Genomic DNA, 19,932 nt, shown 5'->3' with positions numbered 1-19,932 from the left:
TCAGGTCTTGAATCAAAGATGGCTATGAAATTGTCTAATTCATGTGGAAGTTTGAAATTAATCAGTACAAATGTGATATATTCTCATGGGTACCTAATAGTGGTAGAATATAGTACAGATTTCAAAGATACAAATAACTTCTATAACACTTATCATCCTAGCACAGGTTAGAGCCAATAAAAGGTGAACTTTCACAAAATGTCCTCAAGATAAGTCTCATGTATAGCCTTGAAAGAAGGCTCCAATAGCATGAACAATAAAATCTTTAACCTGCAAGGTGGAATAGGCTTTCTGACAGAAAGAAAAAACGTTTACCTCTCTTCAGAAAGCTTAAATGATGAGGACAATGAAACAGATGTCAAAAAACAGACATTTGTCACATGCAGTACTAGCTTCCAAAGATACTTTAATAAAGAAAAATGAAGGCCAAATTTTTCCTAACAGACAATAAGGCACAAGTATTCTTTTTTGGCACATCCGCAGTTCAACCCACTTTTACAAATGCCAGAGGCAAAATATTTTCCATTTGTATGCTTAAGGTATTCTTGTGGAAGGAAAATTTCCTTTAGGGCAGCCTAGACAGTAGGTTTATAAAAGCCAGACTATCAATTTCGAGATTGAAAACTGTGATTTAGAATTTTGCCAGAGATTATGAGTTGGCAAGAACTGCAAATTGCTGGTGCTTTTTTTGAGTGGAATCTCAATTCTTTTAATTTTCTGCCTATGAAGCTAATACATCATTGTAAGTATTGTTAATGGTTACAAATCTTGAATTAACCCCTTCCTAAGTGTAGGAAAGTGCCCTCTTTTTGGCATGGTTACCCTCGCTTTTTGCTTGCTATCAGTGTGCTTAAACTGTTTTCACTGGGATCCTGCTAACCAGCACCCCAGTGATTGCGCTCTCTCCCTCTAGGTTTGGTTGCCTCAGACTTTCCACACCCCACAATTGGCATGCTCGTGCCCCCTTATAAGTCCCTAGTATATGGTACTGAGGTACCCAGGGCATTGGGGCACCAGGGGTTCTCCATGGGCTGCAGCATGTATTGTGCCACCCATGGGAGCCCATGCAAAATCTGTCTGAAGGCCTGCCATGGCAACCTGCGTGAAAAGGTGCATGCACCCTTTCACAACAGGTCACTGTAAGTCACCCCTTAGGTAGGCCCTCGTAGCCCAGAGGGCACGGAGCACGTCTCTGTGTGTGAGAGCACCCCTGCCTGAGCAGAGGTGCCACTACGAACTCCAGTAACATTGCACTGGACTTTGTAAATGCGGGAAACTCGTGTCCAGGTACCTAATGGTAACTCCGAACCTGGGCATGTTTGGTATCAAACATGTTGAAATCATAACCCAATACAATTGCCAGTATTGGTTGTATGATTCCATACACTCTGAGGGCTCCTTAGTGGACTCCCAGTATTGCTCCTACCAGTCTTCTGTGGTTTTCCAGGCAGCCTGCGCTGCTGCCACTCCTGAGACAGGCTTCTGCCCTCCTGCTGCTTGACCAGCTCAGGCAGAGGAAGGCAGAACAAAGGATTTCTTGTGGGAGAGGGTGGTATTCCCTTGGAAATAGGTGTTACAAGACTTAGGAGGGGTAGCCTCCCCAAGCAACCAGTTTGCTTTGAAGGGCACATTTGGTGCCCTCCTTGCATAGACCAGGGACTCCCGGTCCCTGCTCTGGCACGAAATTGGACAAAGGAAAGGGGAGTGACCACTCTCCTGTCCATCACCACCCAAGGGGTGGTGCCCAGAGTTCTTGAAACCAAAATGGGCAGAGGCCCCTGGAAGCATCTGAGTAACCAGGTCAGGTAGGTGACGTTGAAGCCCCCTCCTGATAGCTGGACACCTTACAAGGTGACCAAGACCCCTTTTAGGGCTATTCATGGACTCCCTTGAGATTGGTTTTCCAAATTAGATGTGCAAGATTCCTCCAAGACTCCGCTGAATCCTTTACTTCATCTTCTGGCATCTTCAGGAACCAACAATCTGCAACTTCAGTGACGACTCCGCTTTGCAACATTTTTTCTCCAGCTCCTTCCAGCAACTCCAATGTTTCCCTGGCTCTGCAACCTCTGAGGTTGGCAAGACTTCAGCCTGCAACACTCCCCTGCATCTGCAGGCACCAACTGCAACAACGACCGGGTGCGTGGATCTGCTCTCGTCTGTAACTGGGTAGATCCTGCATCACAGGTGGTGGTCTGGAGTGATCCCCTTGGTCCTCTCTGGCAGCTGTGCAACTTGGGAGACAGTGAGCCCCCGTGCACTGCAACTCTTGCAACTACCAAGGCTTGTTGTCCCCTCCTCCAAGGGATCTTCAGGCTCAGAATATCCCCAGCCCCCAACAACTTCTCCTATCTGCTGCCCCAGTGATGTGGGACTCCTCTTCAGGTGTGCTGACTGGGCCTCACTGCAACTTACTGTGCCTGCTTCCAGTGAGTTGCCTGTGGGGACTGCTACTGCTTCTGTTGGCTCTCCCAACTGCTGAGGGTCACCTCGGACTCCACTCTGTGGGTCAAGTTCCCTGGGCCTTGCTGGTCCTCTTCAGCCTTGCAACTTGCCCTTGCTGCATTTGCCAAGGCTTGTTGGTGGTTCTTCTGCACCACTGGGCATCTGTGACCCGACAACCGACGTGGGACACCATTTCCACCGCTCAAAGAACTCCTCTTCAGCTCCTGGGCTCCACCAGCTGGTCTTTCCCCCTCATCGAGCTGGTTCTGCATCGAGAGGAGTAGTGGCTCCTTCCCGCACTGGACACTCTATTGTGGACTGGACTCTGTCTCCTTCTTTTGCAGGCCCTCTTCTACCGGAATTCAATCTTGGTTTCTTCTTGTCGGGTCCTGTTCTCATACAATCCTTTTACTAAGTCGTTCTCTTACTCCTTGGGAAAACCAGGTACTTACCTCTGCTCTCCTGGTTGCTTTGGGGGGAGAGGGGGATTTTGTAATAATGTGCGGTTCTTTCATGTGTGATAAGTTGCTGTGTGACTACAGTGGTATTGCATGAGCTTTGCATGTCTCCTAGATACAACTTGGCTGCTCATCCACAGCTACCTCTAAAGAGCTCTAGCTTCCTAGACACTGCCTACACTTCACTAATAGGGGATACCTGGACCTGGAATAAGGTGATAACACCATAGGTGTCCACCAAACACCAGGCCAGTTTCCTACACTGAGCAAACATTTCTCAAAGAAACTAAACATCTCAACATCACGAGCGCTGCTATTGTGGGCAAGAAGGTAATACAAGAATGGGAATGGCAGGAGTAACACATTTACGTTCACTTTTGTTGTGGTGTGACCTTGCAGAAAACAGTTCTGCTCTTTTTCCAAGAAGCTCTATTTAGCCCTCATGCAAACTCGATCTCTTTCATTCAGTGTCCTATACAGCATTACCTGTCTTATGCTGTAAAACACAATGGTATGAGAATCCAGAAGGTAAAGTGCACAAACTGCATGTTAACTCTTCCATGGACTTTTTCTACCACCCACAGAAAAAAATATATATTTTCAAGAAAAACAACTGCACTTAGTCTGGAAACTACAAATGAAACCCAATCTTTTCCAAAATGATTCAAAGGAAAAAATAAGTCCTAATCAAATAGATATTATTTCATCTCTGTTGGATAATACAAAAACATTGTCTGGATCAGCTCTTTGGGAAGACAAGACACCAAATTGAAATTAAGAGCCATTGACTTTACAAATATTTTGCACCTTAATCGATTTATTTTATTGACTCTCAAAATGAGTAACTTATGTACTGAGAAAGTGTTAGATACATACTATTTAATTACCCTGTATTATAAGTTTAACTTTGAAATAAACAGATTTTATTATTTTTTTTAATAGAGAGAAATGCCACGATGGAGAACTGTGAGAACCTCTAAATGGATTGTATTTTGCATTGCAGCATGTGAATGATAATTTGCTTTAGGTTTAGATTTCCTTCTCAGTTGTTGCACATTTGCTCAGTGATACATTATAAGATTTGACATACAATAAAGTGGAAAAATGTTGTCATTTCATCCCTCACGGATGTATGAAACGCAAATGGGGCTTATGTGCAATCTGAATATCAGATATCACATTCGCAATGGTTAAAATATGCTCAACTCAGGTCTACCCTTAGAGAACAAGTTACTTACCTTCAGTAACGATTCATTTGGTAGACATATTCTACTTGCAGATTCCTTACCTTGGAATTTCCCCCAGGCGTCAGACTGGATCCAGAGACTTTTCTTCAAACAGTACCCTTGTGCGCTGTTAGGTGGTGTCAGTCAACTCCGCGTCAGTCACTGGCACCGTGTTCGCCGTGATGACATCCGGGTCAAATATAGGCACCGCCTTGGCGCAGTGACGTCAGCTTCTTTTCACAGCTTTCCATGCCAAAGCACAGAGCCATGAAGAACAGTGAAGTGGTGCGCCAGAGCTAAGGCCCTAAAAGGGTAATATCTCTGTCCCTAGTAATCAGTTCGCAAGTGGGGAGGATGGGTGGGTCGGTAAGGAATCTGCAAGTAGAATATGTCTCTACCAGATAAATCGTTACCAAAGGTAATAACTTGTTCCTTTGATAGAGACTTCTAGTTGCAGATTCCTTACCTTAGAATAGTTACCCAAGCAATACCATTCTCGGAGGTGGGCTACGAACCAAAATCATACTAAAATGGACTGCAGGACCGAACAATCAAAGTAGCCGTCTCCGCAGACCTGACTATTGAGGCAGTAATGTTTAGTCCAGATGTCCAGGACAAGAACTTTGCGTGCTAATGCTGTGGTAGAAGTAGTTGCTCTGGTTGAGTGAGCACGCAAACCCTCTGGAGGTTGCTTCTTTGCCAAAGCATAGCACATTTTGATGCAGAGAAGCACCCCATCATGAGATGGTTCGCTTCTACACCGCCTTCCTTTTCTTCACACCCACATACCCAACAAAGAGTTGATCATCCATAAGGAAATCCTTAGAATGATTAAGATAGAACGCCAATGTTCTTTTTGGACCAGGAGGTGGAGTTTCTCGCCCTCATGAGAAAGATATAGGGGTGCGTAAAAAGTAGTAAAAGTGATGGATTGGCCCACATGAAAAGGTGTGCAACCTTGGGAAGGAAAGCTGCCCTCATGCGTAGCACTACTTTGTCAGGATGTACAGGCAAAAATGGAGGCTTAGAAGAAAAAGACTGAAGCTCACTCACTCTGCAAGCAGAGGTGATAGCCACTAGAAGGACAGTCTTGAGGGTAAAGAGCCAGAGAGGACAATTGTAGAACGGCTCAAATGGAGCACACATTACGAAAGTGAGGACAAGATTGAGGTCCCACTGAGGCATAATAAATGGAGTGGAGGATACAGATGAGTAAGACTGTGCCACTGTTGGCAAGGCGTCTAAGGGCTGCAGCATACATTATGCCACTCTAGGGGACCCCTCACCCAGCAAATACACACTGCCTGGCAGCTTGTGTGTGCTGGTGGGGAGAAAAAGGCAAAGTCGACATGACACCCCTCTCAGGGTGCCATGCCCACAAACCACTGCCTGTGGCATAGGTAAGTCACCCCTCTAGCAGGCCTTACAGCCCTAAGGCAGGGTGCACTATACCACATGTGAGGGCATAGCTGCATGAGCAATATGCCCCTACAGTGTCTCAGCCCTTTCTTAGACATTGTAAGTGCAGTGTAGCCATATTGAATATATGGTATAGGAGTTTGTCATTACGAACTCCACAGCACCATAATGGCTTCAATGAATACTGGGAAGTTTGGTATTAAACTTCTCAGCACAATAAGTCCACACTGATGCCAGTGTGGGATTTATTGAAAAATGCTCACAGAGGGCATCTTAGAGATGCCCCTGGTATTTTATCCAATTCTTTGGTGCAGGACTGACTGGTCTGTGCCAGCCTGCCACTGAGAGACAAGTTTCTGACCCCATGGGGTGAGAGCCTTTGTGCTCTCTGGGGCCAGAAACAAAGCCTGCACTGGGAGGAAGTGCTTCACACCTCCCCCCTGCAGGAACTGTAACACCTAGCAGTAAGCTTCAAGGGCTCAGGCCTCGTGTTACAATGCACCAGGGCACTCCAGCAAGTGGAGATGCCCAGCCCCCAGACAAAGCCCCCCTTTTGGCAGCAAGTACAGAGGGATAATTAGGAAAAACAAGGAGGAGTCACCACCTCAGCCAGGGGCACCCCTATGGTGTCCAGAGCTGAAGTGACCCCCTCCTTGCAGAATCCTCCATCTTGGTTTGCAGGACAGGGACCAATAGGGATAGGAATGTGCTCCCCTCCCCAAAGGGAGAGAACACAAGGAGGGCGTAGCCACCCTCAGGGACAGTAGCCATTGGCTACTGCCCTCTGACCCCTAAAAACACCCCTAAATCTTGTATTTAAGGGTTCCCTGAACCAAGCTAGTTAGATACCTGATGACCTCACAAGAAGAAAAAGGACTGCTTAGCTGAAACCCCAGCAGAGAATGAAAGGAGACAACAAGTTGACTTGGCCCCAGCCCTACTGGCCTGTTTGCTGCTTCAAAGACCACGCAGACGAAAGGCAACGCATCCTGCAGCTCCAGCGACCTCTGAAAGACCTCCAGAGGATTGCCTGCATCACAGAGGATCAATAACTCCAGTGGACAGCGGCCTTGTCCAAAGAAGAAAAGAAGAAACCTCTTCTAAAGTATTCCCACCTCACTCGAGAAGCACAAGACCTAACAACTCTGCACCAGATGCTCACCGCCCGGGTCCAGGTGGCCCAAATGACCAGAGAGGACTCCAGGTGTCGGTGACCAAGTGACGAACCTGGGTTGACCTCTCCACCCCTCCACGACAATACCTGCAGAGGGAATCCAGAGGACCACCCTGACTGCGGCTGCCCAGGACGAAGATAACTAATGCCAAGGGACCCACTGCACCCGTAACCCCCAGGCTTTGGAGAAATCGACACCCGTTGCAGTGACGATCAACAGGCGGCCCTCTTCCCTGTCCAACCGGTGGTATGGCCCAGACACCCCCCCAGACCTTGACTGCAGCGCCTGAGTGAACCCTGGGGTCCCCACAGAGTTTCATTGGAAACCCGACGCCCTGTTTGCACCATGCACCAGGCCTCCCCAGTGCCACTGAGGGTGTGGGATTGGTGCATACTTGGGGCCCCTCCAGTGCTCCTCTAATCCCCCCTGGTCTGCCCTCCAAGCCGTGGGTACTTACCTGCTGGCAGAACGAATTCCAAGTACCCCCGTCTACATAGGAGCCCACGTTAAAACTGCTCAACTTTGAACTCTGCACCGGTCGGCCCCGTGTTGCTGGTGGTGGGTGTTTGGGGTTGACTTGAACCCCCCCAATGGTGGACTACCTATAACCCAGAGAATGGAACTGTAAGTCATGTACTTACCTCTAAAACTGTAATTTATTTTCTTCCCCCAGGAACTGTTCTGAAAAAGCAGTGTCCACTTTTAAAATAGATAGTCTATGTTTTCTTGAAAACTGTTTATTTGACTAAAGTGAAACAAAGTTACATTGATGTCTATGCTAAGTACTTACATACAACAGTATTTACTTCTGAACTGTCTTGTGGTTCTAGTAATAAAGTACGAAAATGAAAATGTCACTTACCCAGTGTACATCTGTTCGTGGCATCAGTCGCAGTAGATTCGCATGTTCTGCAATAGCTCGCCATCTGGTGTTGGGCCGGAGTGTTACAAGTTGTTTTTCTTCGAAGAAGTCTTTCGAGTCACGGGACCGAGTGACTCCTCCTTTTGTCTCCATTGCGCATGGGCGTCGACTCCATCTTCGATTGTTTTTCCCCGCAGAGGGTGAGGTAGGAGTTGAATTGTAGTAATAGTGCCCATGCAATGGAGTGACTAAGTATGTACCTATTTAAGGTTGAGATGATACATATATAAATAATTGAAGGTAACTTCCAAACTGCTACAGGCTCCCGGGGAGGCGGATGGGCACATGCAAATCTACTGCGACTGATGCCACGAACAGATGTACACTGGGTAAGTGACATTTTCAGTTCGATGGCATCTGTCGCTGTAGATACGCATGTTCTGCATAGACTAGAAAGCAGTTATTTCCCCAAAAGCGGTGGATCAGCCTGTAGGAGTGGAAGTAGTCTGAAATAATGTCCTTAATACGGCTTGACCTACTGTGGCTTGTTGTGCGGATAACACGTCTACACAGTAGTGCTTGGTGAATGTGTGAGGCGTAGACCATGTGGCTGCCTTACATATTTCTTGCATTGGGATGTTTCCTAGAAAGGCCATGGTAGCACCTTTCTTTCTGGTTGAGTGTGCCCTTGGTGTAATGGGCAGCTGTCGTTTAGCTTTAAGGTAGCAGATTTGGATGCATTTAACTATCCATCTGGCTATACCTTGTTTTGAAATTGGGTTTCCTGCATGAGGTTTTTGAAATGCAATAAAGAGTTGTTTAGTCTTTCTGATGTTTTTTGTTCTGTCAATGTAATACATCAATGCTCTTTTGACATCTAATGTATGTAGTGCCCTTTCAGCTACGGTATCTGGCTGTGGAAAGAACACTGGAAGTTCCACTGTTTGATTTAGATGGAACGGTGAAATAACCTTTGGCAAAAATTTAGGATTGGTCCTTAGGACGACTTTATTTTTGTGTAGTTGTATAAAAGGTTCCTGTATAGTAAACGCCTGAATCTCGCTTACTCTTCTTAGGGAAGTAATGGCGATGAGAAATGCCACCTTCCAGGTTAGGAACTGTATGTCGCAGGAGTGCATGGGTTCAAAAGGTGGACCCATAAGTCTAGTTAGGACAACATTTAGGTTCCATGAAGGAACAGGTAGTGTTCTTGGTGGTATAATTCTCCTAAGGCCCTCCATGAATGCTTTAATGACTGGTATTTTATATAGGGAAGTTGAATAGGTAGTCTGCAGGTATGCAGATATTGCTGCAAGGTGAATCTTAATGGAAGAGAAAGCTAGGTTAGATTTTTGTAAGTGAAGCAAGTAACCCACTACATGTTCTGGAGTTGTGTGTAATGGTTGTATTTGATTAATATGGCAGCAGCAAACAAACCTCTTCCATTTACTTGCATAGCAGTGCCTGGTGGATGGCCTTCTGGCTTGTTTTATGACTTCCATACATTCTTGGGTAAGTTGTAAGTGCCCGAATTCTAGGATTTCAGGAGCCAGATTGCTAGATTCAGCGATGCTGGATCTGGGTGTCTGATCTTTTGGTTGTGCTGTGTCAACAGATCTGGCCTGTTGGGCAATTTGATGCAGGGTACCACTGATAGGTCTAGCAGCGTTGTGTACCAGGGTTGCCTTGCCCAAGTTGGTGCTATCAATATGAGTTTGAGTTTGCTTTGACTGAGTTTGTTTACCAGGTAAGGAAGGAGAGGGAGAGGAGGAAAAGCGTAAGCAAATATCCCTGACCAGTTCATCCATAGGGCATTGCCTTGGGATTGTTTGTGTGGGTATCTGGATGCGAAGTTTTGGCATTTTGCGTTCTCCCTTGTCGCAAACAAGTCTATCTGAGGTGTTCCCCAGAGTTTGAAATAAGTGTTCAGAATTTGGGGGTGAATTTCCCATTCGTGGACCTGTTGGTGATCTCGAGAGAGATTGTCTGCGAGTTGATTTTGTATCCCTGGTATAAACTGTGCAATTAGGCGAATTTGGTTGTGAATTGCCCAATGCCAAATTTTTTGTGCTAGCAGGCTTAACTGCGTGGAGTGCGTCCCCCCCTGCTTGTTTAGATAATACATTGTTGTCATGTTGTCTGTTTTGACGAGAATGTATTTGTGAACTATTATTGGTTGGAAAGCTTTTAGTGCTTGAAAAACTGCTAGAAGTTCTAGGTGATTGATATGCAGTTTTGTTTGATGTACGTTCCATTGTCCTTGTATGCTGTGTTGATCGAGGTGTGCTCCCCACCCTGTCATGGAAGCATCTGTTGTTATTACGTATTGTGGCACTGGGTCTTGGAAAGGCCGCCCCTTGTTTAAATTTATGTTGTTCCACCACAGAAGCGAGAGGTAAGTTTGGCGGTCTATTAACACCAGATCTAGAAGGTGACCCTGTGCTTGAGACCACTGTGATGCTAGGCATTGTTGTAAGGGCCTCATGTGCAGTCTTGCGTTTGGGACAATGGCTATGCATGATGACATCATGCCTAGGAGTTGTAATACCATCTTTGCCTGTATCTTTTGTGTTGGATACATGCGTTGTATGATGGTGTTGAAATTTAGAATTCTTTGTGGACTTGGAGTGGCTACTCCCTTTGATGTGTCTATTATGGCTCCTAGGTATTGTTGTACCTTGCGCGGCAGAATGTTGGATTTTGTAAAGTTGACGGTGAACCCGAGTTTGAAGAGGGTTTGTATGATCTGATTTGTGTGATTTGAGCACTGTATGAACGAATGGGCCTTGATTAGCCAGTCGTCCAAATATGGGAACACATGTATTTGCTGCCTTCTTATGTGTGCAGCGACTACCGCTAGACATTTGGTAAAGACTCTTGGTGCGGTTGTTAATCCGAAAGGCAGTACCTTGAATTGGTAATGTATTCCTTTGAATACAAACCTTAGGTATTTCCTGTGCGATGGGTGTATTGGTATATGGAAATAAGCATCCTTGAGGTCTAAAGTTGCCATGTAGTCGTGTAGTTTTAGCAATGGCAATACTTCTTGTAGTGTGACCATGTGGAAGTGGTCTGATTTGATGAAAGTGTTCACTACTCTGAGGTCTAGGATTGGTCTCAGTGTTTTGTCCTTCTTTGGTATCAGAAAGTACAGTGAGTAAACTCCTGTGTTTATTTGTGTGTTTGGCACTAATTCGATTGCATTCTTTTGCAATAGTGCCTGCACTTCTATCTCCAGGAGATTGGAATGGTGTGTTGTTAAATTTTGTGCTTTTGGTGGTATGTTTGGAGGGAATTGTAGAAATTCTATGCAATAACCATGTTGGATAATTGCTAGAACCCAAGTGTCTGTAGTGATTTCCTCCCATGCTTTGTAATAATGACCTATTCTTCCCCCCACTGGTGTTGTGTGGAGGGGGTGAGTGACCTGTGAGTCACTGTTTAGTAGTAGGGGCTTTGGGGCTTTGAAATCTTCCTCTATTTCTAGGGAATTGCCCTCCTCTATATTGTCCCCGAAAACCTCCTCTATACTGTCCCTGGTAACTGGACGGTGTGGCTTGAGAGGTGCTGGCTTGTGTGCTTTCACCTCGAAACCCCCCTCGAAAGGGCGTTTTACGGAATGTGCTGTAATTCCCTCTGCTCTGCGGGGAGTAGAGTGCGCCCATGGCTTTGGCAGTGTCCGTATCTTTTTTGAGTTTCTCAATCGGTGTGTCCACTTCTGGACCGAACAGTTCTTTTTCATTAAAAGGCATATTGAGAACTGCTTGTTGAATCTCTGGTTTAAATCCAGACGTTCGGAGCCATGCATGCCTTCTGATAGTTACAGATGTATTAATTGTCCGTGCAGCTGTATCTGCAGCGTCCATGGAGGAGCGGATCTGGTTGTTGGAAATGGTCTGTCCCTCCTCAACCACTTGTTTTGCCCTATTTTGTAAGTCCTTGGGCAGATGTTCAATGAGATGTTGCATCTCGTCCCAGTGGGCTCAGTCATAGCGCGCAAGTAGTGCCTGTGAGTTCGCGATGCGCCACTGGTTTGTAGCTTGTGCTGCGACTCTTTTACCAGCTGCATCGAACTTGCGGCTTTCTTTATCTGGGGGTGGTGCATCTCCAGATGTGTGAGAGTTGGCCCTTTTCCTAGCTGCTCCTACAACGACAGAGTCTGGTGGCAGCTGTGTAGTGATGAAAGCCGGGTCTGTAGGAGGCGCCTTATACTTTTTTTCCACCCTTGGTGTGATTGCCCTACTTTTGACCGGCTCCTTAAAGATGTCTTTTGCGTGCCGGAGCATACCAGGGAGCATAGGCAGGCTTTGGTAGGAGCTGTGGGTGGAGGAGAGTGTGTTGAATAAGAAATCATCCTCGACCTGTTCTGAGTGGAGGCTTACGTTGTGAAATTGTGCTGCTCTAGCCACCACTTGAGAATACGCGGTGCTGTCTTCTGGTGGAGATGGCTTTGTAGGGTATGCCTCCGGACTGTTATCTGACACTGGGGCGTCGTATAGGTCCCATGCGTCCTGATCTTGGTCACCCTGGCTCATGGTGGTGTGAGCTGGGGAGTGTGATGGAGTTTGTGCTGGTGAGACGTTAATCACGGGCGGAGGAGAGGGTGGTGGGGTAACTCTTTTCACCACTTTTGGTTGTGGTGTCTGTTCCGTCTGGAACTCCAACCTTCTCTTTCTCCTAATGGGGGGAAGGGTGCTTATTTTTCCTGTCCCCTGCTGTATGAAGATACGCTTTTGCGTATGGTCCACATCAGTTGCTTGCAGCTCTTCCTCAAACCTATGCTTCTGCATTTGGGAGGTTAGCGAGTGCTCTTCTGTATAAGAGCCTGAAGCTGGGTCGCTTGCAGTTTGTTTCGGCATCGAAACCCTGTCTGCGTGTTTTTTCGGCTCCGAGGTGACTCTTTTCTTTTTCGGGGCCGAAACCTCTCGGCGTCGATCTGTTTCGGTGCCGCTGTCTCGGCGTCGAGCCGTGTCGACACCGGCATCTCGGTGTCGAGGCTTGTCTGCAGCACTTTCTCGGTCCCGAGAAGGCTGCGTGCCGGTGTCTCGACCGGAGTCGGACGATCTCGGCACTGTTTGGGCCTTTTTCGGTGCCGACGGTCGGTCACCGAATTTATGGGTCGAGCCATGGCCTGGTGGCAGTGGCGTCCCCTGGGCCTTGTAAATGTTCTTCTGAGTGGATTTCGACGTCTTACTCACGGTTTGTGTATCGTCGAATCCTTCGGAGTCTGAGTCTTGGATCGAGAAGGTACCTTCCTCTTCCTGTTCCTCGAACTCTCGTTGGGCTGTCGGTGCGGACGCCATCTGAAGTCTTCTGGCTTGACGGTCTCGGAGTGTTTTTCGGGACCGGAACGCACGACAGGCCTCGCAGGTGTCTTCGCTGTGCTCAGGTGACAGGCACAGGTTGCAGACCAAGTGTTGGTCTGTGTAGGGGTATTTATTGTGGCATTTGGGGCAGAAACGGAACGGGGTCCGTTCCATCGGCGTTCTTCAGCACGCGGTCGGGCCGACCAGGCCCCGACGGAGGATCGAAAAACTACCCCGAAGGGCACCGGAGCTCTTCGATCTTCGATGCGGTGTGGAATCTAAGTACGCCGATCCCGAACGCAACAATACCGACGAAAATCTTCCGAAATTAGCTAATTTTCCGTTCCGAAACTCGGAGAGACAGGAACACGTCCGAACCCGATGGCGGAAAAAAAACAATCGAAGATGGAGTCGACGCCCATGCGCAATGGAGACAAAAGGAGGAGTCACTCGGTCCCGTGACTCGAAAGACTTCTTCGAAGAAAAACAACTTGTAACACTCCGGCCCAACACCAGATGGCGAGCTATTGCAGAACATGCGTATCTACAGCGACCGATGCCATCGAACATATATTTTTCTATAAAGAATTCTATTGGTCTGGAGTTAAGTAATTGAGTGTGTGTTTCTTCTAGGGCTTGTGTGTGTACAACAAATGCTTAACACTACCCTCTGATAAGCCTAACTGCTTGATCACACTACCACAAAATAGAGCATTAGTATTATCTATTATTGCCTCTGTCAAGCCTCTTGGGGAACCCCTGGAGTCTGTACACACTATATCTCATTTTGATATTGTGTATACAGAGCCAGCTTCCTCCAGCGCTGGTAAGGCCAAATGGGAACATGGTAAACAAAGTGCTTGTGACCTACCACGAATCCTAGGTAACGCTGTGGGCAGGCAAGACGGAAATATGAAAATAAGCGTCTTGCAAACCCAACACCACCATCCAGTCTCCGGGGTCCAAGGCAGGAAGGACCTGAGCCAAGGTGAGCATTTTGAACTGCTCCTTCCTGAGGAAGAGACTGAGGGTCCTGAGGTCGAGGATAGGACGTAAGCTCTAGTCCTTTTTAGGCACCAGAAAGTAGCAAGAATAACAACAACAGCCTACTTCTGGCGCAGGGGCACTCTCTCTGGCCCCCTTGGCCAAGAGAGCTGCAATTTCCTTGTGGAGAAGGACCAAGTGATCCTCCGTCATTTGGCCAATAGATGGAGGCATGGCTGGAGGGGAAGTCTCGAAGGAGAGGGAGGAGCCCCTTCAGACATCTGCAAAACCCACCTCTCAGTCATGATGGATTCCCAGTGGGGCAGGTGATGGCATATCCTGCCGCCAACTGGGCAGAGGTGGGAGGATGAACTAGGAAAGTTTGGAGGCTGCAGCGGGGGTGGACTGGGCAGACCTCTGGTTCTCTGTCCCACAAGCGTGTGGGATTCTGCATCCCCGGCCATGCAGTGGCTGAACGGCATGCACAGCACAGTGGTTGGGGAAGGGACGTGGCAGGGAGCCCCTTCCGTGGCTACGAAAGGGGGACTGTTGTGGACGAGGGGTAGTGGAAAGTCGAAGGCATCGAGCGGTAGCCTGGGAGTCCTTAAATCTCTCTAGCGCAACCAATCTGCCTAGAGAGTCAGTAGTGTCCAGCCCAATTTGAATGGTAAACTTGGCCGCGTCTCCCCCATCTGCAACAGCCTGGGAGACGATCGCACAGGCCTCCTTCGGGATCTGCGGCAGAACTTGTGTGGAGTGGGTATAATGGCCCAAAAGGAAAGCCGTGTTCACCGACCGCAAACTGGAGGAAGAAAACATCTTCTTCCCAAGATGGTCCAGTCTTTTTGATGCCCTATCCGGGTAGGGAGGGGGTGGGAGAGCGGGGGTGTAAGGGAATGCACCAGATGATGAAGATACCTGAATGACCAAGCTCTCAGGCACAGGGTGTTCGGTCAGGAATTTAGGGTCATTCGGAGTGGGCCAATGGCAGCAAGCAATTGCCCTATTCACAGGAGTCCCTGTGCTGGGTTTGTACCAAGTACCCAGAAGGACATCAGTGAGGGTTTCTTTGAATGGAAGGAGAGGCTCTGAAGCAGACGCCCCGGGCTGAAGCACCTTCGTCAGGAGATTAGTCCTGACCGCAACAGTAGGCAGTTCAAGCCCAAAGACCTTGGATGCCCTACTGACCACCATGGAGTAAAAAGCTCCCTCTGCCACAGCCACGGTAGGAGGAGACAGCATGCCAGTGTCTGGGGAGGTATCAAGACCACTGGCCTCACCCAACTCCTGAGCCCAGTCCATGTCTGGGTCTTCCTGCTGATAAGGGTCCAGCGACACCTCCAACCCTTCTCTCCATTGATACCCATAGAAAAAATTGTCTGAATGGTCTGAATCCAACCTGGTGTGGTCAGGCCCCATCGAAGTCAGAATTGTTGCCTGCCGATGCAATTCTGGCTCCAGGTTGTCGAGGATCAGGATCCGGTCGACGTCCACTGTAGGCCCAACCAACGTCGGTAGCGTCAATGACTTTGCCGGCGCAGGTCTAAGTGGTGTGACCGGCGTGGATCCGGAGGGACTCTCTGTGGCCGAAGCTGGAGCTGCCGGCACGGAAACCAGAGGGCTCCCTTCCTACTCCCCAAGCCCTGAAGGTGCCACAGGTGGGTCAGACTGCCCAAAAATGAGGAGCATGGCCTCAAAATTCTTTTAGTTGGGCAGGGGTTGCTCTGGCTCCCGGAAAGTAGGGGAGGCACGGATTGGACCCAGAAGTAGGCTTCCTGGACGGAGGCCTACAGCGTCAATGCTCTTCCCGCGTCGCATCGTCCGAGCGATGGGGTGAAGTCGAAGAATGCTTGGCCTTATTCAACGACTTCTTTTTTTTACCCAAATATCCCAATGACTTTGAGGGTGACAAGTGGTGGTGACTCTGCGGCTGGCCTCAAGAACTTCCTCTCAAACGAGACCGCCAGCGATGCGGAGATAAACGCCGGGCTGCCTCTAGTTTTAGGGACCGCTCCATCAAAGCCTTCGATGCATGGCCCAGCACTCGGAGCACGACTTCGGGTTGTGGTCGTGCCCCACACACCACAAACAGACCCGTTGCGGATCCGTCACAGACATCATTTGGTGAAAATCCTTGCAAGCCTTAAAACCGTGTGCAGGGACATCCTTTGATGCACTAACAGTTCCCACAAAATTTGACAAAAGTGTTGAGGCCGGTCAAAAAGTGACCAGGGTAGCTCTTCTCCGGATCAGCACGTGGCACAGGAAGAAAAGAACTGACGTTGCTGAGCCGAAACAGTGCTTATATTCGACCCCAATGTCATCACAGCGACCACGACGCCAACAACGGCTGCAGAGTCGAAGGACACCACGTATCGGCACACAAGGGTACTGTTCAAAGAAAAGTCTCCAAATCCAGTCTGGGGGAAATTCTAAGGTAAGGAATCTGCAACTAGAAGTCTCTATCAGATAAAGTGTGTCCTCACAGGAAGAGACGCAAACGGGACATGCCACTTGAACTGCAACTGCTACATGGTCCAGTGGTGAAAACATTAATTTCCTTAACATATGGGACCCCTAATGAGGAACACACAACCACCCCCCCCTATTTGGGCTATTAGAGAGGTGGTCACGCAACTGCGGAGAGTTGGACCAAAAGGAATGGAGGGACACGCTGTAATTTCCAGCTGAAGTGTACATTCCATCAAACCTAGTTTGTTTCAATTAAAAATAGTATATTATACACACACCTTGCTTTATAAACTAGGTGGTGCTACAGATGTTCATTGTGGATGTGGAGAAGAGGGTACATTTTATCACACAATTTGGAGATGCCCTAGGACAACGGGTTTCTGGGAAGACAGTGAAGGGGACCCTTCAGGAGGCAACAGGTATGGCATTGAAACTAATGGCTGGCATTACTAGGGGTGTGAGGACAGACAGATCACACTTGGTATCACAAACTCCTGTTTAACCTAGGCTGCATGGCGGCAAAACAAGATATTATGTAACAAGGGGAAGTGGGAACTCTTACCCAGCATCGCTAATGGGAAAAGTGGATGGGAAGCTGCTACTTCTTAGATAGGGTGCCTCACATGTAAATTTCTACTGGTTTGCAGGGAAGAAGAGGATGGTGATCTTCTTGGGTTCCTAACCAGGGGAAGAAGGCCGTATTGCACATTCGACAAAGCAGAATGTGTAGTGACAAACTGAACTTATTTCTGTATGTGCAGCAAAGGGTACAATGTGATCGTGGAGGGGTGGGGGTATTTTGTCATGCTGTGTGTGTTTGGTAATTTTTATTACAATAAAATAAATACAAATATTTTGTTTTAAAAAGATTTAACATACAATTACAACATACCTGGTGAGAGAGTCACATCTAATCGAACACTCTTCCACTGTAGTAAACTTGACCCATTGTAGTGCACTGCTCGCCCATTACTGAAAATCAAAGTCAATGAACATTCAGATTTTACAGCTTTTAATTAAGCAAATACTATGATACTGAATTTTGGATTTCTTATAACCAACTTATTCATGCAGAGGATTTTTTTTTTCAACTGAAATGACAAAAATAAATAGCCAGCCTTCTCTAGGGGGACAAACAGTTGTCACACTGCCCCACCTGGACCGTACAGTCTAGTCTTAACTGAATTGTACAGCAAAGTCTATGAATAAAAATCTATGACAAACGTGAACAAAAACAATAACCATCTGGATACAACACAAATCCTAAAAATATACCCACGTAATAATACAAGAAATAAAATAATTAGATAATGTATTTAATAATTAAATACACTAAACGTACAAGTTACTTACCTTGAGTAACAAAATATCTGGTAGAGACATATTTTACTTGCAGTTTCTTTACCTTAGAATTTCCCCCAGGCGTCAGACTGGATCTGGAGATTTTTTTGCGAGCAATACCCTTGTGCGTCGGTAGGTGGCGTCGGTCGACTGTGGGCGTCGTGGTCACTGTGATGACGTCGGGTGTAGTATATACACGCTGCCCTCGTGCAGTGACGTCAGTTTCTTTTAGCGACTTTCCACGCCAAAGCGCAGAGCCGCTAAGAACACTGAGATTGGTGCACCAGAACCAAGAGACCTGAAAGGGGGAATCCCTGTCCATAGAAATCAGTTCGCAAGCGGGAAGGATGGGTGGGCGGTAAGGAATCTGTAACTAGAATATGTAAGTAACTTGTACCTCTGATAGAGACTTCTAGTTGCAGATTCCTTACCTTAGAATAGATAGCCAAGTAATGCCATCCTCGGTGGTGGGCTGCGAACCAAGATCATACTAGGAAGTCCTGCAGGACCAAACGACCAAAATAGGCGTCCCAACAGACCTGACTATCCAGGGAGTAGTGCTTAGCAAACGTGGCTGCCTGGCAGATATCCAGGACAGGAACTCCGCGTGTTAACGTAGTGGAAGCAGCAGTTGCTCTAGTGCAATGAGCACGCAAGCCTTCAGGAGGTTGCTTTTTGCCAAAGCGTAGCACACTTTGATGCAAAGAAGCACATATCGAGAGATGGTAAGTTTTTGCACCGCCTTCCCTTTTTCGCACCCACATACCTAATGAAGAGTTGATCGTCCACCCGGAAATCTTTAGTACGATTGAGGTAGAACGACAACGCTCTTTTTGGATCCAGACGGTGGAGTCTCTCCTCATGGGAAGGATGTGGAGGTGCGTAGAAGGTAGGCAAAGTGATGGACTGGCCTACATGAAAGGGTGTAACCACCTTAGGAAGGAAGGAAACCCTAGTGCGCAACATGACTTTGTCAGGGTGCACAGAGAAGTATGGAGGTATTGAGGAAAGGGCCTGAAGCTCACTCACCCTGCGACCAGAGGTGATAGCGATCAGAAAGACAGTTTTTAAGGTGAGGAGCCGCAAGGGACAATTATGCATTGGCTCAAAGGGGGTACACATCATGTAAGTAAGTACAAGATTAAGATCCCACTGAGGTATGATAAATGGAGTGGGAGGAAATGAATTGGTGAGGCCTTTTAGGAATCTACTCACAATAGGAGATTTAAAGAGTGAGGGCTGATCAGATAGCCTACGAAAGGCTGAAATGGTATATAAATACCCTTTAAGGGTGCCCAAAGCATAGCCCTGCTGGGCCAAAGAAAGAATGAACAGAAGAACCTCAGATAGAGAGTGTAAGGAAATGCCTCCTTGGCATGGTTACCCCCTGACTTTTTGCCTTTTGCTGATGCCAGGTATGATTGAAAGTGTGCTGGGACCCTGCTAACCAGGTCCCAGCACCAGTGTTCTTTCCCTAAACTGTAACTTTGCTTCCACAATTGGCACAGCCCCTGTCTTAGCCACCCTGGGGACGCCTCACTCAGCACATGCACACTGCCTGACAGCTTGTGTGTGCTGGTGGGGAGAAAATGACTAAGTAGACATAGCACCCCCCTCAGAGTGCCATGCCAGCCTCACACTGCCTGTGGCACAGGAAAGTCAACCCTCTAGCAGGCGTCACAGCCCTAAGGCAGGGTGCACTATACCACAGGTGAGGGCATATGTGCATGAGCACTATGCCCCTATAGTGTCTAAGCAAAACAGACATTGTAAGTGCAGGGTAGCCATAAGAGTATATGGTCTGGGAGTTTGTCAAACACGAACTCCACAGTAGTTCCATAATGGCTACACTGAAATCTGGGAAGTTTGGTATCAAACTTCTCAGCACAATAAATGCACACTGATGCCAGTGTGGAATTTATTGTAAAATGCAGCCAGAGGCCACTTAGAGATGCCCCCTAAATACCAATCCGACTTCTAATGATGGCCTGACCAGTTTCGGCCAGCCTGCCACAACCAGACGAGTTGCTGACAACATGGGGAGAGTGCCTTTATCACTCTGTGGCCAGGAACAAAGCCTGTACTGGGTGGAGGTGCTTCACACCTCCCCCAGCAGGAACTATACCACCTGGCGGTGAGCCTCAAAGGCTCACCCCTTTTATTACAGTGCCACAGGGCATCCAAGCTAGGTGAGATGCCTGCCCCTCCGGCCACTGCCCCCACTTTTGGCGGCAAGGCTGGAGA

The 19,932-nt window shown here is 47.7% G+C and overlaps 1 protein-coding gene across 5 annotated transcripts in view; it reads right to left on the bottom strand.

The window, feature by feature from the left end:
* HECTD4 (HECT domain E3 ubiquitin protein ligase 4) overlaps nucleotides 1–19,932 on the bottom strand; it is a 1,724,100-nt gene that overhangs the window by 667,285 nt on the left and 1,036,883 nt on the right. For all 5 annotated transcript variants that reach the window (XR_011199486.1, XM_069214810.1, XM_069214812.1 and 2 more), the window contains exon 48: nucleotides 17,240–17,319. Coding sequence is in view for 4 of the 5 variants with exons in the window: in XM_069214810.1 (XP_069070911.1) it covers nucleotides 17,240–17,319 (80 nt within the window). In the remaining variant the exon portion in view is untranslated. The remainder of the gene's footprint in view (nucleotides 1–17,239; nucleotides 17,320–19,932) is intronic.

Source organism: Pleurodeles waltl, chromosome 11, assembly GCF_031143425.1.
Source record: "Pleurodeles waltl isolate 20211129_DDA chromosome 11, aPleWal1.hap1.20221129, whole genome shotgun sequence".
NCBI classification, from domain to species: domain Eukaryota; kingdom Metazoa; phylum Chordata; class Amphibia; order Caudata; family Salamandridae; genus Pleurodeles; species Pleurodeles waltl.
Note: the sequence above shows the minus strand (reverse complement) of the source record. Positions and strands in the feature narration are given on the sequence as shown.